Consider the following 22,200-nt stretch of genomic DNA (forward strand, 5'->3'; position numbering starts at 1 on the left):
TCATTGATTCATTGTTGGATGATTAAATATGATAACAAGCTCTCCTATTTATAATACTAGACTTCTACCCTAACTTATTGAATAAGAAAACAAAGATATGGTGAAATAAAAGATACTAAATAATTAGGAGATATGATCGTATCATCCTCATTATCGGAGCCTTCTGCCTCGGAGTCCTCCTTGTCAGAGTTAACATCTAAGGACAGATTGGTTTGTGCAATATGTTTTTCCTCGAAAGGAATACAGTATAACATATTTTCGTCAAAACAAAAGGTTAATGTCTTAGTTCCCTCTCGAACTCACTCGCGTTCAGTGGCGGACGCAAAGGTCCACTATGCAGAAAAATGATACACTAATTGTAATTATTTTATGTGGATACCTTATATGAGCATCATCCTCATTTGATGTACGTTTCCTTTGTTTTTGTTTATATATTAAATATTACTAGTATATTAAAAAATCACCTAAACCCTAAATCCTAAAAATATATGTTACTACTAAAATTTTTAGTTTTACGGAACTTATAAAAATCGATGTTTCATTTGTTCGTTTTTTCTATAACTTCAAATAAATGAATAAAAATAAATTTGAACATATCGAGCTTCGATTTATAAATTTTATAAAATTAAAAATACTAATACTAACTTTTAATGTATTATAACCAAACTATAGTATACGGAACAAAACAAACAATTGAAATGTGGGTCAAACGTTCATTACAAATACTTTAAAATTTTCTAATCCTTTGTTAATAAATACTAGTATCAAAATCCTATATAAATTAAATTACATATTCATTGCATAATTACTTTTTGCATATTTTTATCAACAATTTTTCCTAATAAAATCATTATGAAAAATTTTAGAAAGTAAAAGTTAAAATTGAAAAGGAAAAATTTAAAAGAAAAACTATAAATTGCATATTTGAATAGTAATAGTTTGAAAAAGCTATGTCCCCTACGCTTCAAAGAGTAATATTTTAATATTTAATGGGCCAAAAAAGACGTTATATAAAATACTCCTTGTAACCAGCTGCTCTTGTTGTTTCTTCTGTAAGTTCAAAACTCTACTCAGCCCCTTCCGATATTCAACCTATAACAATTTTGTCTTCAGAGCCATTGGATTTGTGAGAACTGAAGAAGATGATACTCCAAAATTTTCAAAATATTACAAGCAAAAAACAAGGAAAAAAATACTTTGGGTAGCCCCTTCCTTATCCTTACTCTGTCCACTAGTATTCGCGTTTATTCTCTCGTATTCCGTTAAAATTAGGGGTTCGCCCTAACTTGCATGTTATCGTTTGTTTCGTCGCTCGAGAAAGCGATAGAGGAGTTGTCATCCTACAACTACTTGTTCAAGTGTGTTTCAACCTAACGCATATTCTTAGGCGCTCTAGGTTCGCATACACTAGTCATAATCCCGAATACTATCGTCAATAACAATTACCGTGAACACTGTTCAAAATTCACATAATTGAACATGCATAACACATAATACCCTAGTATCAAATTGCATGTCATAATGCTTCATGAAATACACAAATTTTTTTCTTTACAAAAAAAAGTAATAAGGTCTTGATTTTTGCACGACCAAACAAATTTTTCCTTAGAACTTTCAAGAAACATATGTATTTACCTCTTTGTTGTGGTTGAACGTGATGAGTCAGGGTGTTAAACTTTCGACATTTAACATTTTAGTCTAGTGATACTATTCTAGACTAAGGCTGAAAGAAAACTCTTGAGTCAAAAGCGGAAGAACATTGCTCTGATACCACTCTATCACAACCGCACTTATTAGTAAAAGTAAGTTTGGCTTATCGCGACTATATGTAAAGGCAAAGGGAAAAAACATGGGTGTAAGTATAATAAATAAAACTAAACATGGTTCTTAATACGAACATAAGTGGTTCATGCTAAAAAATATCAGAGTATCGACATTTAAGGTACGAAATCCTAGTACAAAAGAACTGCATGGGAAAAGTTCAAGACAATATATTATGTGTGAAGACAATAAATTATGTTCGTACTGAAACCATGTTCAGTTTTACATATTATTTTTTCTATGCTTATACATATAGTCACTCTAAGCTAAATTTACTTTAACTAGTAAGTGCGGTCGTGACATGTGAACCTCACAATCTACTAACACAAATTTCATCATATTTTTGCTCACTTTTTACTGTACCGATTGCGTATTAAAACTCGTGTCATCTACAACTTTACCTATTTTGTGTGGACGAATATAGTATATATACTAATTAAACTACAAGCTTTAGTCTATGAGCCTGCTTCCTTTTGTCCAGATTAATTAATTAAAGCTTAAAAAATGCCATTAATCATAAGTGAATAAGTGATTGTCTGATAAGGATAAACTCCTTATCACAGATCGTTGCTGAAATCTAAGAGACACTAGAAAATATTTAAGGATTCTTATAATTGCTTAATGAATTAAGATAACAAGATTCCTATTTATATTAACTAAGGACCCTAGGGTTGGTTCGACTCTCTTTTGCATATCGGGTTCCCGGACCAACAAAGAAAACCCGACATGGAGCTTATAAGTACACTCGACTCTCTAATCCTATTACATTAGATAACTGATTAACTAACTAAATATATAACTAACGACCTACATAGTCGAGAAAACGTGTTGTTGGGCGTCTTGTGCGCTGAGGTCTGGTTGTGTCTTGATTATCATCACTCTTGGTGTCTTCCTCTTGGTTCTGATGATCTTCTTGGTCTGTTAATGGTTGAGCAGGTACCAGATCCGTATCAACTCACCCCCGGATAGAATCATCCTTGTCCTCAAGGAGAAGTGAAGGAAACTGTCGGAGTAAGGAAGTAATCGGTTCCCAAGTAGGGATTGAATGAGCATCATCGGACCATTGTACTAATCCCTATTCCACGGGCTTGCCTTGCTGTATCACAACGCGTCTATCCAGCAACTTCTCTGGTACATTGATTGGGTGCGACATAAAGAACTCATCAGGTAGAGTAGCAGGCACACAAACAGAGTCTCCCACAACAAATGGACGTAGAAGGCCGACATGAAAAACATTATGAATTCTACAGCCCTGTGGCAAATCAAGGCGATACGCCACTGACCCCACCTTAGCCACAACCTTAAAGGGCCCATAGTAACGCCGAGAGAGCTTTGCGGGTAGCGGACGAGCAACTGAATGTTGCCTATACTGTTGTAATTTTAGGAGAACCATGTCACCCACATCAAAATGCACGTCACGGCGATGTTTATTAGCAACATCACGCATCCGCTGCTGCGCAGACTCTAAGTTGGACCGTAATTTGATTAGCAACTCACCACGTTGACGGATAAGGTCTGCAATTGCTGGAGGTGTGGCCAAGGAAGGCGGGGCTGCAACTAAGGATGGCGGTTCTCGACCATACAAGGCATGAAATGGGGAAGTGCCCAAACCCGAATGATGAAAACAATTAAGAGCCAACTCAGCCCATGGTAAAAATTCTGTCCACTTCGACGGCTTGTCGGCCGTGAAAGCACGCAAATATTGCTCAAGACCTCTATTTCGTACCTCTATTTGCCCACCAGATTGAGGATGGTAGGCCGTGGTGAAATGGAGCCTCGTGCCACTCAAACGAAGCATGTGTTCCCAAGTTGTACTTAGAAAAATCGGATCACGATCAGAGACAAGAGTACTTGGGAAGCCATTATGTTTAACGACCGTTTCAATGAACAACCGAGCAACACGCAAAGCATCAAATTTAGTGGGAAATACTGCGAAGTGCGCATATTTTGACAACCTGTCAACGACCACCATAATCACAGTGTATCCGCGAGAAGGAGGGAGCCCTGTAATGAAGTCCATTGATACATCGTCCCACACTTGGGATGGAACAGGTAAAGGCTCTGGGCGTTGAGTAGAATACTTGGTCGTCTGACAGTCAACACATGAAGCAACATACTGTCTTACCTCCCGACGCATCCTTGGCCAGTAGAAGAATGCTGCCAATCGTTTAAATGTTCTATCCACACATGGGTGACCTGCAGCTAGAGTATTATGGTGTTCAAATAATAACTGGGCTCTGGCTGGAGAGTTAGGATCCACATATATGCGCCTCTTGAAATAAACCAAACCATCACAATAAGTAAAATGTGGAGCTGCTGACCCGTCAGTAATGGATTGGCGGATTGCAGTCAACACATCCGAAGAGGCCGTCTCAGCTCGCAAGTCGTCCAGCAAGTTAGGCAAAGGGTGAGCCATGGCCATGAAGAGGTCCCCATCGTTGTCCGCGTCTGGGTCTCGACGTGAGAGAGCATCCGCGACTTTGTTGGAAGCACCGGATTTTACTCTATTCGAAACTTAAAACCCATTAATTTTTGAACATAGAGTTGTTGATCAGGAGTTTGAATAATTTGTTGAAGCAAGTCCTTAAGACTCTTTTGATCGGAGCGAATGATGAACTCTCTTCCCAATAAATATTGTCTTCATTTCTGAATGGCTTCAACAATAGCATACAATTCTTTGTGATAGGTGGAAGCCGTGCACCGCCGAGGGCCAAGCTTTTTACTGAAAAAGCTAACGGATGACCATCTTGTAATAATACCGCTCCAATACCAAAATCTGAGGCATCCGTCTCAACACAAAAAGTGCGACTGAAATCTGGTAGCTGCAGAACATGTGCTGAAATCATAGCAGCTTTGAGAGCTGTGAAACTATCATCCGCCACCGATGTCCATGTGAAAGAATCCTTTTTGAGTAACTCGGTGAGTGGTGCGGCAATCATCGCGTAGTGAGCAATGAAACGTCGATAATAGCCCGTCAAGCCTAGAAATCCCCTCAATTGTTTAACTGTCGACGGAGTAGGCCAAGCGACCATAGCTTCCAATTTGGATGGATCTGCTTGAAGTCTCCCATTAACAATTATGTGTCCCAAATAATCCACGGACTCACTACAAAAAATGCACTTTGAAAGCTTGACATAAAATTGATTAGCCGCCAAAATAGAGAGGACCTCCGTTAAATGGCTGCAATGCACCTCAAGAGTAGGACTATAAACGAGGATATCATCAAAGAACACAATGACAAACTTACGCAACAAGGGTCGAAAAGCGGAGTTCATGGCCGCTGGAAATGTTGAAGGAGCATTGGTGAGACCGAATGGCATCACAAGGAACTCAAAATGACCATCATGTGTTCGAAAAGATGTATTAAATATATCTTCTCTGTGCATCCGAATCTGATGATAACCCGAACGAAGGTCAAGCTTCGTGAAAAACTTTGCTGCACCCAATTCATCGAATAGCTCATCCGTAGTCGGAATAGGGAAATGGTCGGGAACGGTTGCTTTGTTGAGAGCACGGTAATCGATGCAAAATCGAAACGTGCCATCTTTCTTTCGAACCAATAAGACCGGTGACGAAAAAGGACTTTGACTAGGTTGAATGATGCTTGTTCGAGCATAGCCCCGACTTGTTTCTCAGTCTCCTGTTTTTGAAAATAAGGATACCGATAAGGCCGGACGTTGACAGGCTTTGAATCAGTAAGTAAGTGAATTCGATGATCGAACTGACGAGAAGGAGGCATTCCTTCTGGCTGCCCGAAAACAGCCGCAAAATCTGACAGTACGCGCAAAATTTGTTGTGGCAAATCAGCTTGAAAAATAGGTTGTTCTGTGACTGTCGGTTGGGGAGGCGGTGGAACAGCTACAATTTCAAATAAATCCAGAAGTGTAGCTAAAGCATTGACAGAAATCTGATGAGGTAAAGATAATCCGCCCCGTAGAATAACCAGAGAATCGTCTTTGTAAAATTCCATGGTTCGGGCCACATAATCGTGTGTGACACGACCCAATGATTCTAACCACTCCATGCCTAGAATTATGTCGGGACCGTGGAAAGCCAAAATGTGTAGATCAACATGGAAAATATGACCTTGTAGATCGAGCACCGTCTCCTTGCTGACATGAGAACAAAGTAAGGACTCACCATTACCAACATAAACACGAAAAGGTTTAATTTTAGTCAACGAAAGACTTAGCTTTTCGGCGAGGCGTGGATGTATAAAATCATGGGAGCTTTCGGTATCAACAAGGATATTCACTGCAGTTGCATGGAGTGTGCCCACCATATTAATTGACTTCGCACGCCTTCGAATGTCGATAGCATTCAAATGGGACAGATCTGCTGTAATCACATTGTCCTCGGGTAGACTACTATCATATTCTGGATCATCAACATCTCCATCATCAACTCCCATGTAAGCAAGAAAATTTTGTTTGCAAACATGGCTAGGAACCCATTTTTCATCACAATACCAACATAGCCCACGACGCAAGCGATCGGCCTTTTCTGCCCCTGATAGCCGCACGACAGGAAGTTTCCCCAAATCGTTCGTACGATATCGTGCAGATGATGGGCGAGGCGTTTGTGATGACTGCGCTGTTGTGGTGTTTGTACCGGCCGAAGGAGTGTATGGAGTTCGGGACTCTCTTGGAATCCACGGTTTTCGCTGATAAGCAGAGGTGGATGGAAGCAAATCAGAACGACAAGCTGATAATTCTTTAGCTAAGGCGAAAGCCGCAACAAGTGTAGAAGGCCGGTGAAGCTTAACCTCACGCTGAAGTGGTTGTTTGAGACCTGCAATGTATATTGGTAAGAGAATATAGTCCGGAACACCCGATAGCTTATTTTGCAAACGCTCGAACTCAAGTTGATACTCCGAAACTGTAACGACCCGCCATTCTAGGGTATAATAATAATGGCGATCGCTATCTAGGAAGACTTAAATGCAACAAAGATCATAGGCTAGGGTCTCATTTAAAGGTAATTTACCAGAGCATTAAATGAACAATTAAATGGGAAAAGAATAATGTCTTAGCAATGAAATCCAACAAAAGGCTATCACAATAAATGCTCCGAAATAGCAAAGGTTCCAAAATAATCTCATCTGTTTCATATCCAAAATATTCCCACGAAATAAAAGAATTTAACCCAACCAAAAGATCACAAGTTTTCATAATATAGCGGAAGCGACCAAGAGAGAAGTGAAGCTATGTATGGAGACACAACGACACTTAAAGTTTCAACAGATCATGTTATTATTTCTTACTCAACACCGCCGCCCGCTCGTCACCGCTCAACCTGCACATAGGGAAAACACATGCAGGGCTGAGTACTATAATCATACTCAGGTGGACTCATTCCAAAAACAGTTTTATCACAAAAATAGTTATCATGCCATTTTCAAGTGTCCATCGGGGTTTTATCTTTAGAAAGGCCCGAGGCACCAAAATATATTCTTTATCAAATATCACGGTCGCGCAACCATTTTTCACATCGACGTTTACCATATCCTCATTCTACATGACAAGGAATGCGGCCGCAATCCAGGTCACTAGACCGGCCAACCCGTACGCTGACACTCGGTCTTCCATTGGTGTACACTAACCCAAGTAGAGTTTGCGGCTCTACGAGGATCCGAATTCGATTAAATCAATAGTGGCATAGCCACGAGGGATAGGCACGATAAAACAAATCAAGGCATGATAACACATATCTCATTCTCATCAATATCAGTTTAGGACAATGTCCTTAATTTTAAAAGAAAGCCCACCTTATCGGCTTAGCTCGAAAGTATTCTCTTCTCCTCGTTTATCACGCTGAGAGCGCGAAGTATCACCTTTAAATTAGGCGTATCACAAATCAGTTTCGAACATTGATTCAAAATCATGCATGTTCCCACGTTTTCCCTTTTCCCTTTTCCCATCGATAAATCTTTAATATCATCATCCGAAATCAAAGTACGATTATCATATCATTTTTATTCAAATAACAACTCCAAATTTGTCCTCAAAATATGTCACGCATGAGTGTTTCACCACGCACATCACACGCACACACCGCACACATGCACGCACGCCGAGGCGTGCACGCACACACACACACTCGGTCACACACACACACTTATCACACGCATCCCAAATTCATCAATTTAATTCCCCTTCACTCAATCTAAATGCATGTGGACTCAAGAACACCGATTGATCGGTAGAAGAAGAAAGATTAGTATAGAAAATACCTTTTCCAAAAGAACGAACGGTAGAAACAAGTTATAGCCTTGATTCTTCAATAAATTCTTGAATTTCAACTTGGATTCTTCTCAATTGATGAAGAAATCTTGAAGAAAGTAGAAGAAATTTTTGGAGAGAGTGGGAGAGTGATTTTCAAAAATTTTGGGAGTGGGGAGGCGTGATTTATGTTGCTAGGGTTTAGGATCTCCCATGTATTTATAGAGTGCCAAAAATAATATCTCTAATTAAATAAATTAAAGATTTGAGAAGATATGGAAAGATTTGAATATAGTAGTTGGCGTGTATTTTGGGAGGAATAAGGGGGATTTTCGAAAATTATAGGCTATTTAATTAGCCTATGATTTAATTCAAATATTTCACGGAGTAGAATAATATATCACGAAGCAAAATAAAATAATTAAATCCTCTCCAATTAAAAGGAAGTAGGCGATTTTTATGCCTCTCTCATAAGGGATTTAATTTCAAATCCTAATTTAATTAGGATATGACAAGATCTTCTTAGATTTGGCAAGATATGGTAAGATATTCTAGCATATTTATATTTATTCATGGAAGAGAATAAATAAGGGATCAAATAATATAATAAAAATTCCCTTCTCCCAAATTAAGGATTTTCGAAAAATCCCTCTAGGAACAACTTAGAGATTTTCGAAAATTCATAAAATATAAGGAATAATCGGAATTTGGATTTAATTCGGATAATTATCCCAAACAAATAATTAAATCCAAGAAAAAAAATATAATTCCTTCTCCATATAAAATAGGAGAGATCGAAAATTCCACATGATTAAATAATGCTCCTATTTAATTCTCACTCATCCCTTAGGAAAATAATTCACCACAATTATATTACTCCGCATCAAATATTCACATATTCGAATTTCACTTCCACTTCACATTTTCCACGACTTTGACCATTCCGCGGCCATGTCATATTTTCCACATCTTTGACTTTTCAACGCCACGTCATATTATCAACAAGTTGACTATTCAACTCAATCTCAACTCCCATACGCAATTAGGTCACAAAGACATCATGTAATTAATCACTCATCAATTAATCCACATATCATAGCATTTAAGGCATTTAATGCAAAAATTTTATAACCCGAAAACTGGGGTTTGAAAAAGTGGGGCGTTACAGAAACTGTACCATTTTGACATAATTTCGCGATCAAACCAATATAGCTCTCATAACAATCCGGGTCAAATCTATATCGAACTTCATTTAAGAACTCCTGCCAAGTCATAAAATCATTGTTCGAACAATAATGTTTGATCCATTCGGCAGCTGGGGATTCAAACAAAGGAACGACATAGTGTAGTCTATTTGCATCGGGCATCATCATATGATCAAAGTAGTATTGGATTTTGAAACTGACACTCTGTAACCGTCGGTTGAAACTGCTGCTGCAGGTTAGAGGCACGAACTGATGATGAAATCGGGACAGCATACGGTGGATCGGAATCAGGACGCGACGGAAAACGGTGTTCCATGGCTTGACAATCAGATGTCGCCAAACGTGACTCCAAATTTGCAATTGTAGACATCATCCACTCCAATTGACCGTTGGAAATAACACCTGGGGCAGGAATGGCGACGGTCGGAATGTCATGCTCATGGCGAACATCATCAATTTGAGGCATGCCCAATTGTTCCCGGTTGGGAACTACTGGTATGGTGTTTGGATTTGTAGACATGAGATCGACAATGAAGGCACCAGATGATAAGGATAAACTCCTTATCACAGATCGTTGCTGAAATCTAAGAGAGATTAGAAAATATTTAAGGATTCTTATTATTGCTTAATGAATTAAGATAACAAGATTCCTATTTATATTATCTAAGGACCCTAGGGTTGGTTCGACTCTCTTTTGCATATCGGGAAAGAACCAACAAAGAAAACCCGACATGGAGCTTATAAGTACGCTTGACTCTCTAATCTTATTACATTAGATAACTGATTAACTAACTACATGAGTATATAACTAACGACCTACATAGTCGAGAAAACGTGCCGGTGGGCGTCTTGTGCGCTGAGGTCTGGTTGTGTCTTGATTATCATCACTCTTGATGTCTTCCTCTTGGTTCTGATGATCTTCTTGGTCTGTTAATGGTTGAGCAGGTACCAAATCCGTATCATTGTCCTATTTCTCTATGAAAACAACGCCATATATCCTCTTCGGTAATGCATCTTTTCTGCACTAACAGTAAAAAAAAAAACTCTTTATCACAAGATATGCGATACTAAAATAAAATACTCTCTCAATTTCTTAAAAATAAAAATTCTTTCTTTTATAGTCCGTTTCGTAAAAATATAAACTCTTCATTTTAGGAAATGGACCCTACAATCTATTAACATTAATTCCATTATTTTTCTCTTCTTCTCTTTTATTTTACCCATTTTTTCTCTGAGTAAAGGTCCAAAATGGTCCTCGACATATGACGATTTTATGATTTTGATCCATAACATTATCTTTTGAATTATTTGGTCCAACACAAATGAAAACGGACCAAATTTAGTCCTTTTTGGACGGTGCCATTTAAAACTAACGGTCAATGGCTGTTTAAGTCAATTTAGACCAAATTAAATTAATAATTATGTTTTATTAGAGCCTAAATTATAACCTAATTTTTTTTCTGAAAATTTTAAATGTAAAATACTTTTAACTACAAAAAATGCAAAAAATACAAAACAAAAAAATTTCTCTTTTCTCAATATAGAGTTACGATGAGTAAATCAAACTAGTACTACAATTTAGGAGTAGTATTTATAAATTTCAACTTAATCATAAATAAATTTAAATTGCATCCATAGCTCTACTACGCAACCTACAACCAATTTACACGAACTGAAACCAAATTCCACGAAAACAAAAATAGATCAGCACAGATTCACACTGCCGCATTTGGTGGGATTGTAGAAGCTTGAAGGCGGTGAGATTTTAGAAAGAGAAGGAGGAAAACAAGCCGAGAGGTGTGAGTTCGCCGTGGAGAAAAAAAGCAGGAGGAGATGGCCTCTACGTGTCGTCGCACGGCAGCTACGACGGCCGCACGGACGGCAGAGTGGGGAAGAAGAAGGAGGCGCCCCTCTCCTTTACCAAATTTTTTGTTAGGGTTAAGTTTATTTTCAGCTTTTTTAAATGACATCATCTTCTTTCAATTTGTTTTTTTGGAATAATAGGAGTACTATATTATTTTTAAAAAATTAAAAAATTCTAATCGAAAATAAATTCGGTCAAAATCAACTAAACAGTAGTTGACTGTTAGTTTTAAACGGCGCCGTCCAAAAAGGACCAAATGTGGCCCGTTTTCAATTGTGTTGGACCAAATAATTCAAAAGATAATGTTTTGGACTAAAATCGTAAAATCGTCATATGTTGTGGACCATTTTGGGCCTTTACTCTTTTTCTCTTCACCTCTCTTATTTTATCAAGTTTGCATTAAAAACTTATGTCGTTTCCCAAGTTTTCATTTTTTAGGAAACGGAGAGAGTACAAAATATCATCATGATTAAAAACACAATATTACTTTTGTAGAATATGTTGGTCGAACATTGCTGCTAAGATTGCTTGCAGCATAGCAACATGCAATATTCCCTGAAAATACCTGAAAAGAAAATGTTCCAACTTTTGCTTTTTTCACAAACAAGTTAGAATAAAATCTTAAGACAATGCAGTTTCCCATCACTTATTTAAGTCCAATTTCATATCACCAAAAACCATATATTTTATCATTTAATCTTTTAGTATGGAGCTAAAACCTCTACCTCTCCATCATAACATCATGCAATCCGCCCCACCGCCACTGCCGCCGGCCGCCCACATCCATCGCTACCACCCGTTTCACATGGCCTTTTACTGGGGCAAAGAAGCACAGTTCTTGTTTCCGGGTTGGCCCGATAACAAACCCGGCATGTATGCGGTGTCTCTGGTTTTTGTGTTCGCCCTGGCCATTTTCGCCGAGTTTTTGTCGAACCTCAATTTGGTCAAACCGGGTTCGAACCGGGCAGCGGCGGTTTTCTTTCCAGCCGGGTTCCATGCTGTTCGGGCCGGTTTTTCGTATTTAGTGATGTTGGCCGTGATGTCGTATAACGGTGGTGTGTTTATTGCGGCTGTTTTGGGCCATGCGATTGGATATGTTTTGTTTGGAAGTGGGCTTCGTAAAGGATCAAAGCCCAATTGAGTGATATAACGGGCCTAAGCTTGGGCTGCGGTTACTGGATACATGAATTAAGGATACAAAATAACTTTCACGCTGGACACATATTTTTATAAATAAATTCTTTTGCCACGTGGCAGTCTATGAGCCATCCATTTCCAAGATCTAATGGTGCATTTTGGTGGTATGTTGTAAATGTAGTTTCATCAATTCGATTACATGGTTTGTTTATTAAGATTGTGATTTCTCAGCATGAGATGCCTTTACAATAAATGAAGCGAAATGAATTCAATTAAGGTGAAATGATTTACATAAAACGCGGAGATGATAGTTGAAAACAAATCCCTGACTATATCAATAAAATTTATTTAATGCCACTGGTTTTATACTGTTTAAGATGGCACTTATTAATAATTTTATTTTATGAAGTTGAAAACCATGATAATGTTTGCATCAGCAAGATCCACTACGGGCTTGAGTTATATTTAATTTTGTAAACTATTGTAGACCGATTGATTTGAGATTTGAGATTTGAGATTTGAAATTTGAAATTTGAAATTTGAAATTTGAAATTTGAAAATCTGGAATTTATAGGATTAGATATAGAGAATATAATAGGATTAGATATATGAATAGAGTTGGAATGTTGTAATAGGAATGACATATGATCAGATTTGCTTGAATGACATTAATTAGTTGAAAGCATATCCTTGCATATTTAACATAGGACAAAGAATCTTCAGAACTAAAGCATACAACAAAATTCTTGTTTAGCTAAGTGTTAAGCTCAATTGGGACTAATTCAAAAGAAAATTATTTTCCTTTTAATCTAGATGCATTCCGCCATTAAATATATAATATTTTATTTTTCACCAGTCACCGTTACATTCACCATTCATATCAAAAGTTAGTGGACAATGTGCCCTATAAATAGTAAAGTAAAAAAAATAAGAAAAAAGTTGTCACAAGAGCATTCACAATGGTTGGCCGGTGGAGAGGCCTTCTCGATCAGCCCCATCAGCCAACAATTGCAGGGAAAGGGCCTAAGAAAGGCCATTGCTTCTCTCTCCCTTTTGGCCAATGTATCGGCCATGGCCTATTTATGTATATGAGTGATGGCCGATGACCTTCCATTGTAGAAAGAAGGACCTACATCGGCGCTTGCACATATTTATTTTTATTCCATAATTTATACACTATATATACTCCTTAATATTTTTATTTAAATTTGCATATCGTTGTATTCTTTTTTCAATATTGTACTACAACGAAGATTTGCGTATTAATATTTTTGTATTTAAATTTATTTAATTTGATAACATATTAAATATAGAAATGCTAAAAAATTAAAACAAAATAGTGATTATGTGAAAATGAAATAGAAAATAATAGGCTCTCTGGGAGGACCCTTCCATTGTGGGGAGATAGGCTAGGCCATTTTATAAAATGATGATGTGGAAATAAATAATAAAAAAAGGGCCTTCTGAAAGGGCCAACCATTGTTAATGCTCTAAATGAATAAGGATTATTATTATGTGATGGACTAAAAACAATATGACCGCTTTATATAACACGAATATCATATTCCAATTTTATTAGTTTTTTGATATACTACTCAATCAATCATTCAAGCAAAGTCAAATTTACTAGTATAAACTATTTTACTTCTCAAACTACAAATAATTGATAGTATTTCTACTTTTGATATCCAAATATAAATGATTAATTTTTATTTTTAATAAAAAATAATATATTTACTTTTTTTACTCCCTTCGTCCCAAGGTATTAGACCAACTTTCCTTTTTGGGATGTCCCAACATATTAGACTCATTTCCTTTTTTAGCAAAAAGTATTTATCTTATTTTATTCTCCACCTACTTTTTTCTCTCTTCTCTCCTCTACTTTTTCCCTCTCTCATACTTTACTCTCTCCACTTTAACTATTTAAATATCAATTCCTTAAATCATGTGCCCAAAAGAAGTGAGTCTAATACTCCGGGACGGAGGGAGTACTACTTTATTCTATCTTACTTACTTTTTATATTTAATTCAGTAAATACCATTTTCATAAATCTCGTGCTCAAAATAAATCTGTCACTTATAATGGAACTGTCACTTATAATGGAACGAAGGAAGGAACTGCACGATCAAGTAAATCATAAAAATATATAATTCAATCACATACACTATATGAACAGTGGCCAAATGTCCAATGACTTAAGATCTACGGTTTCTTGCCGTAATCAACGCCTGGAGTTCTTTATACCCACCATTATTAATAATCCATCTCTTAAACTATAACATTAAAGTTGTTTTATTTTTCTACCTTGTTCTATCTATCATAACTAATCTTACTTTTATTAACAGAAACTTCTCACAATTTTTTTTCTCTTTTTTTCACTTTACTCATTTTTTCCCTTCATTTGTCATACTTAACCAATCACGCTTTAAAACCGCATTCTACAAATTACACTATAATTATTCATAGACTATTTGTTTAAAATGTTTTCGTGGTTTTCTAAAAATTTCTCATTTTTAACAGTTTTGTGTTGTATATTGTGTTTGGTGTATTATATATGGTGCTAAATCCAATATTTTTCGGAAGTGTGACATCATAAGATTAACGAAAATATCGACTAAAAAGTAGATAAACCAATATAATAAAAATTCGAACTAACTCCAACTAGAAGATGGAGTGCCTTTGTTAGTGATGATGTTCATATACAAGTGTCCTTACCTTTGATTTGTGAGATAGCGTTTGAACGTTTCTAACACTAAAATTAGAACTAAATACAACTCATATCGTATAATAGTAAATGATCCTTTTCGAAGATCAGCACAAAATTATTTTATTCCTTAATATAATTGTATACAAACATGGTGACAAGAAAATAAAGCACAGCACGTCTTAATGACAATTTGAGCTTGAAATCTGGGTCAAAAACTTTAAATTTGTTTTAAAAAAACATATATGAAGAGTGCTTAAGAATTAAGATCGATAATTGCGTGACAGCCTAAAATACTGGTTTTGATTCTGATAGTTGGTAAGCAACCGTTGAAAATGAGAAGCTTACATCTTACTACTTGATTAGTGGATGTAATAAAATAGAGGCAAAGCCACTCTCTCTACATGTTGGCAGATGTCAGATTATTATGCTCGTAAAAACCAGCAAATAATACTAAATATTGGGGGGTTGGCCGTTCTAACTCGATTATTACAATGGTTGAAAGCTCCGCCTTTGATTATTTTCCAAAACCTCACTCACCTAAACTTGAAAAAAAACTTACTCCCTCCTTCCACAAATAAAATGACAAGTTTGAAAAAAAAAACTTAACGAATCACACTAATCAGTCAATAATTACAGAAATCGAAGTCGAAGATATAGTACTGTTAGATCTAATTATTTCGTTGGTTGTGTACTTGTGTTTCCTTAAAAAGCTTCAAGTGGAGAGATTTTTAGTACAGAAAGTCAAGTAATGCATATTAAATTAGCAAGTTGATGGACGGCAAAATTAAACAAGTTGTGCAAGTGATACATATTGAGGCACAACACTAAGTCAATCATGTCACACACAATTATACTCTTTCCTCCATCACCATCGGATTTCCGTTTAATCTCGTGACTCTCTCTCTCTCTCAACCTCAATTTATTCCATCATGATTCAAATATTCACCGATATTTAAATTTTAAAAAGGGACGTGTAGAAGTCATTGCTTATTTAGGATTAGATGATCTTTTTGTATGGGTTGGGATATAATTTGCTTTCAACAAATTAGTTGGATGGAGATAAGGCATATCACATGACCACAAGAAATGCACATGGAGTGGGCATAACAATTCTCATCAACACATCAAATCAATTATATTAACACTATAATATTTAGGAGAAAGTAGCCAAAGGGATGGAGTTCAAATTAATATATTAATAAGTAGAGATATAATCAAATTTAAACTTTATATATATTTTTGCAAACTCCAAACTATAATTTGGACCGTTAGATTTCAAGATTTGATATCTAACAGAAGACAAATAACATCAATGAAAAATATGAACATAACGTCATCGAATATCGAAAATTTTACTTGTATAAATAATCTATTCAAAGTGCAATACGACCTCGGAAGCATGTCCTAGATAAATAATAAGTATCTCGACACTTTAATTATATAGTCCCATAGACAAACTGGAAACAAGCACCACTACACATTGTCGAGAGCTTTTGCAATACAAAAAAACATTCAATTCAAATTTCGAACTGATAAAAACAGTCTAGTGTAAAGCGATAACCGACTTTAGATTAAAACGACAGTCAAAAGGAGAAACCAAAGCATGTGCCGTAAGATGCAAAGCAAAGCAAACACACTACTGTAGTACTGTGCAATAGGCTTTCCCTTCTCCCCATGCTTTGACCATAAATAAAAACTGAAATTCCAAAAACAAAACAAATGCAAATGGGCATTCACTAATAAACAAACCATCATTAATTTAAAACAAAAATACAATAGAATTTAAAAAAAAAAAACAGGCCGGAGTTTCACCCAAAACGAAACTCCAACTCCACAGATCAAAAACCCTCCACAATTTTAGAGGCATTCACTACTATAATTAAAATAATTAATTAATAACCTACTGGTACATCCCTTCCTTTATTATTAATCATAATCTTCTAATCTCAAACAAAAGCAACAACCAAAAGAAGCTGTCATCTTCAACTTTCTTGTACCTCGAGCCCAACAAAAGAAAACCCTCTCTTCTTCTGACGAGTTTATTTCTTCTTCCCTTGTGTAGCTTTATAACCTAAAATAGAATTAAATAAACAACATTTCCTGCTAATCCCTTTAATCATAAGTAATAATTCACTATCCTATAACACTAGCCACTAATCCATCTGTCACAAAAAACACTAGTATACCCATATTCCTTGTCCTAGCAAACTTGGAAAAATTCAATCAAATCACTTCAAAATTAAAGATGCAAGCTTTAATATGTCCACTCTTGTGGAAGCCTGAGTTCTTGACTCCTCGTTGGGGCGGCGGCGGGCGGGCTTCTCCTCTGCTGTGAGAAGAGAGCATTGTTGTTTCTTTCCTTCAAACCGCCATCCAGATTCAAGTTTAATGCGTGAACAACTCTGTCTGGTAACAATACAGTCGAGCAAACTGCACAAAATTAACAAAAATGGTTCAGATCTCTACTATAATAAATGGATACGTTGAATAATTAAATCGTTCACAAATTATGACCTGGTTTATTGCGATTTTCGGCGGGGGCAGTTCCAAATCTCCGGGGCAAAAAAACTCCGGTTCCGGTTCGTTCCTTTTTAGCGCCGGTTTCTCCGAGAAAAACCGCCCTCATTCCTGAACCGGGTTGCTGCTGCTGAGACTGCTGCAGAGTAGGCCAACACGCCATCGATAAACGTTGGGGTGGATTTATCCCCAATTCTCCGTCGATTTTTCCGTTTTTGTTCTGAAATTGATGGTATTCCACTTTCCCCTGCTGTTGCTGGCCCCACACGCCATTTTTAAACATGTGCTGCTGCTTCATCCGTTGAAACTGTAAACAAAACAAAACTGTGAGATTAAGTTTGGAAATTCGAAATAAAAGTAGAAATCGTGAGAAAGAGAGACTGACATGAGACGCCTGCAACTGGAGGAAAGCGATATGAGCCTGGCTGGGGTAGTAAGCAGGTGCCGGAGGCGTTTTGACAGGGACGGTGGCGGCGAAGGGTTTGTTGGAGTGGAACGGCGCCGTTTCTTCAGTCATCCGCATCCTCTGAACTTCCCCTGCAGCAGCACACAGCAAATCCCAGCCAATGTTTTCCTTCGGCACCGGCGGCGAAGAAACCCTCGACGCGCTATTCGGACTGCTCTGGCTTGACCCGGGTTTGAACCCGCAGAGAGTGGATTGCGGCGACCCGGACAGCTTCCAGCCCTAGAAAATAAAAATTAGGAAATTAATTTGAAGCCAGTAAGAAATAGTAATAGAGAAAGATGAGTGGGAGATTTAAAAACCTTGGAAGCGTGGTCGGTGGAGAAATTGGGGGTGTGAGCTATCTTACGAGCTAACCCGGGGGCGAAATCGTCTTCGTCGCTCTCGGAGCCGGGTGAACTCAGATCCGAGTTGCAAAACGCGTCGCCTCTCTTCTCAGTCTTGAAGTCCATGAGCAAATCATCGTCCGTTAGAAACTCGGAGGGAAGCCAGAACTCAGCATCGTCGAGCTGTTGCGCCATTATACCGAATTTTGGATATGGAGAAAAAAATCAAGGTTTGGTCGTAAAGAAATAAATATGGAAGAGCGGTGTGGGCAGTTGCTGCTTGTTGAAGGCTTAATTATAGATGGTGGGAAAAATGAAAAAGGGGCCCAAGGAAATATTCAGAGAGAAAAAGGGGGGGAAGTGGGAGTGGGTTATATAAGGGGTGGAGGAGTGGGAACCCTAGGAAATAAAGCGCGGCGGTGGAGATTGGAGGCCACGCGCGGCGGCAGAAAAGTTTGAAAAACAGTTGGAAAGAGTTGTAGCCAGGTAAGATGGTGGTGGGGCAGCCGCTGGTGGTGGGGTCCGTGTCTGACACCGCTCACTCGGTTCGCATGTGATCCACCATTTCGACCCCACTTATATTCACTTGCTCCTTTTATCCTTATGTTTCATTTATTTCTGCATTTATATCTCTATTGTTTGTAGATACGGAGTATTATACTTATTGACGTTTTTTTAATACTTTAGTTAGTGAAATAAGTGTGACAGTGTCACATTTGAACTCGGTGGATTGGTTTAAATGGTAAGCAAGTAAGCAACGCGATATTACTATGAGCTGTTTATTATGGAGAAAAGGTGATTTACATTAAATATATTGTGCCATACTTAAAAGATTTCATTCCGTCTTTGATACTGCTGATGTTTGATTCTTTAAAGCGATATACAGAATAAGTTGAATAATCAGTCAAATTCATTTTAAAGTACTACTTATAAAGATTTCTTCAAATAAATTAAAATATATGGAGTACTAATGTTTAAGAGTATTAAAATTATTTTATTTATGATTTTCCATATGTGAGTATAATTTTCTTAATATACTAGTATACTCCCCTATGAAATTTCACATTTTTTTATTTTTGTTCATCCCACAAAATTTGTCACATTTCACTTTTTAATAGTACTATTTTTGGTATTAGACCTCACATTTCACTAATTTATTCTCACTCACATTTTATTATAAAAATAATACTTTAAAAGTAGGATCTATATCCTATCAACTTTTTCAAGTCATATTTCATTACATATCTTAAAACTCGTGCTCGATCAAACTGTGATAAAATTTGGAAGACGGAGGGAGTATCTTTTTTAGACTAAACAATGTCGATGTGATGATGAGCAAAAGAAAAATGTGACATCAAAAAGGAAAATGTTCGTAGTAGTACGATAGAAAGAGAAAAGGTGATCTTTTTATTTTTGGAAACGTATTATTTGGGTTTAGGGTTTAGCGTGACCTCTTAAAAAGAAAAATAATTCATTTGGAATGGAGGATGTATCATTTAGTACTACACTAGTAACAGTGGAGTAGTGCATTTAAGCCAAATCTCGCCCACTACATTATCTCTAAGAAATTGAACTTATAAGATCATCCATAGTGGATGCCCTAGTGGAAGTCCTAGTGAGAGTCCTAGGGGTTGCCACGTCAGCATACCTTATTTCTGCAATGATGGAGCCCTAGTGCATGCCCTATCTCTTATCCACTTTTTATTTCAATTTTAAATCATTGTATTTTAATTTTATTTTTAATTACTATAAAATATCAAAATATATTATTTTAAACACCACAAATGCAAAAAAAAAAAAAAAACTACATTACTTAATTTAAAAGTGGAACTACATCATACTTAGCTAAAAAAACTACATTAAAACTAAAATACTAAAAAAAAGAAAAAACCAAACTAGTCATCTAAATTCAACCTCTGGGCCAAATTCTTGATCATAATCTTAGTCCTCTATCGGGCTTCCGGATCGGTTTCTTGACGAAGGCTGTTTTGAGCGTCTAGTAAGTCAAGTATAAACCTATACTCAACCACCTTGCGATAACCTCCGACCTCCTTGATCGCCCTGTCCATGAGCTGAGCAGATGGAGGAGGCGCAGCCTGCGGGGGGGCTGCCGATCTAGACGCGCCCGCCTTCGCCTTCCCTTTGGCCTGGGCTTTGGCAGCCTTGGTACCAATGGGACATCTAAAAGTAGACGTAGGCGTGCCGGAACTCCCTTCCGGCTCAGCGTTCAGATCCACAGGAGATGGGCCATTGCTCGTGTAACCGCCAGTGGCGGTGGTCTTCGTCCGCTTCGCAGCCGAGGATCCAGCCGGCATCCCTCCGTTGAATTTCGCCTTGTCCTTCAAGATCAGCCAAACATTGTACAACTTGAATTGCCCGAACTACCGTTGGTACTCGGACAACGACTTGTTGAGGACATCCTCCATGCTCTCACCGCTAGCCCTTCCGTCCCTATTCCTGTTGTAGATATAGCAGAAGTTATTAACGTGGAGCTTGATCCGATCCCAACACTTGCGCAGCTGAACCTTGGTCAGCTTGAACGTCCACTTCGGTTTCACCTCGTTGTAGCGTTCCTCAACGCGATCCCATATCCTGGCTGAAGTCTGGTTGTTGGAGGATATCGAATCCTCCGATACATCGACCCAACACTGAGCCACCTTCAGGTACTCATCCAACTCGTAGTCTCGTTCGGCTCGTTGGGTGGGAGTGTGACTGGAACCGATGGCGCCTTTTCTTTCCGCGCCATCTTCTTCTTCCCTTTCTTCGGCGGCGGCCGCGCAGGGACATGATGTTGCCCACAACTAGGCTCCATCTCCTCAACCTCCTTGGTGCCGAAGAACGGATCGAACTCAGAGTCGGAGACGAAAGTGGATCCTACAGATCCGGGCGTCTCAACACGGTAGTCTTCGTGGCCGGGCCACTGGGCGCCGCCGCCTCCTCCAAACATGGGCATATCGTCGTCGACATTATAGGGGTTTGGGTATTGACTCGTATCCATTGTTGAAAGTGTGGATATTGAGAGAATATAGAAGAGAAAGTGAAAGGTTTGGTGTGTGATAAGTGAAGAAAATGAAATATTTATAGTGGTTTAAATTAGGGTTAAATAATTTAAAATAAAAAAAAAATAGAAAACATCGAGCTCGGGCTCGGGCGCGCTCCTGCAATGGGCGACCGATCTCACGCCCAATGGATCGGTCGCGACCGAACTCTCGGTCGTCCTCGGGCGTGACCGACGCCTGCAATGGATGCCCGATCATTCCTGAGCCCAAATCTCGGGCGATAGGGCGTGAGATCGGGCATCCATTATGGATGCTCTAAGTTTTATGCAGCAATTAAGTGTGTGTCCACCCCCAATAAAAATAGGGCTACTGAAATTAGATATCAATTCAAATTTAATATGGGAATACATGATTTTTTTCTTTATCGTGATTTTTATCATTGTGAATTTTTTCGACGACAATTTTTTTGACTTAAGAGCATCCGCCATTGTGGATGTCCCAGCGAACGTCGGACTGGCGTGTCGGGCATCCGCGCGGGACGTCCGCCATTGGGTCGGGAGAGGTGGATGTGGACGTCCCCAACGGATGTGAGGCTTCCGCGGCCTTCCGGCGACGTCCGTCGTGACGTCCGCTGCGGTACCACGACGGACGTCCCGATTTTTTATTTTTGATTTTTTTGACTCTATATATACGGCTCGCGTCGAAATTTTAATTCCGTAAGTTGTATATTTGTGGATTTATGAATTTTTATTATTGTTGATGTCCGCAGGGATGTCCTTGGGGATGTCCGCTATTGTGCAATGAGATGTCCTTATGATGTGGCAGTGCAGTAATAATATAGGGAAGAGAAAGAGAGATAATACGTAGAGAAAAGTCTTACTATTTATATTACATTACATTTCTTACTTTACTCTCTTTCTATTTTCAATGCTTATTAAA

At 38.0% G+C, this 22,200-nt stretch overlaps 3 protein-coding genes across 3 annotated transcripts; 1 reads left to right on the plus strand and 2 right to left on the minus strand.

The window, feature by feature from the left end:
* Positions 1 to 2,896: 2,896 nt before the first annotated feature.
* Positions 2,897 to 9,767, minus strand: LOC125221023. Its single transcript, XM_048123147.1, has 4 exons — positions 9,449 to 9,767; positions 5,411 to 6,612; positions 4,493 to 5,369; positions 2,897 to 4,335 (listed from the first exon to the last, which is right to left on the minus strand). Exons 1-4 carry the CDS (start codon positions 9,765 to 9,767, stop codon positions 2,897 to 2,899), a joined length of 3,837 nt encoding a protein of 1,278 aa, XP_047979104.1.
* Positions 9,768 to 11,817: 2,050 nt separating this feature from the next.
* LOC125221024 (copper transporter 4) lies at positions 11,818 to 12,252 on the plus strand. The gene has a single exon (XM_048123148.1). The coding sequence runs from the start codon at positions 11,818 to 11,820 to the stop codon at positions 12,250 to 12,252; it is 435 nt and encodes a 144-aa protein (XP_047979105.1).
* A 4,422-nt stretch (positions 12,253 to 16,674) lies between these two features.
* Positions 16,675 to 18,611, minus strand: LOC125223820. The gene is made up of 4 exons (XM_048127115.1): positions 18,239 to 18,611; positions 17,859 to 18,158; positions 17,471 to 17,780; positions 16,675 to 17,386 (listed from the first exon to the last, which is right to left on the minus strand). Exons 1-4 carry the CDS (start codon positions 18,455 to 18,457, stop codon positions 17,211 to 17,213), a joined length of 1,005 nt encoding a protein of 334 aa, XP_047983072.1. The 5' UTR covers positions 18,458 to 18,611; the 3' UTR covers positions 16,675 to 17,210.
* Between the last annotated feature and the right edge of the window lie 3,589 nt (positions 18,612 to 22,200).

Source organism: Salvia hispanica, chromosome 4, assembly GCF_023119035.1.
Source record: "Salvia hispanica cultivar TCC Black 2014 chromosome 4, UniMelb_Shisp_WGS_1.0, whole genome shotgun sequence".
Classification (NCBI taxonomy): Eukaryota; Viridiplantae; Streptophyta; class Magnoliopsida; order Lamiales; family Lamiaceae; genus Salvia; species Salvia hispanica.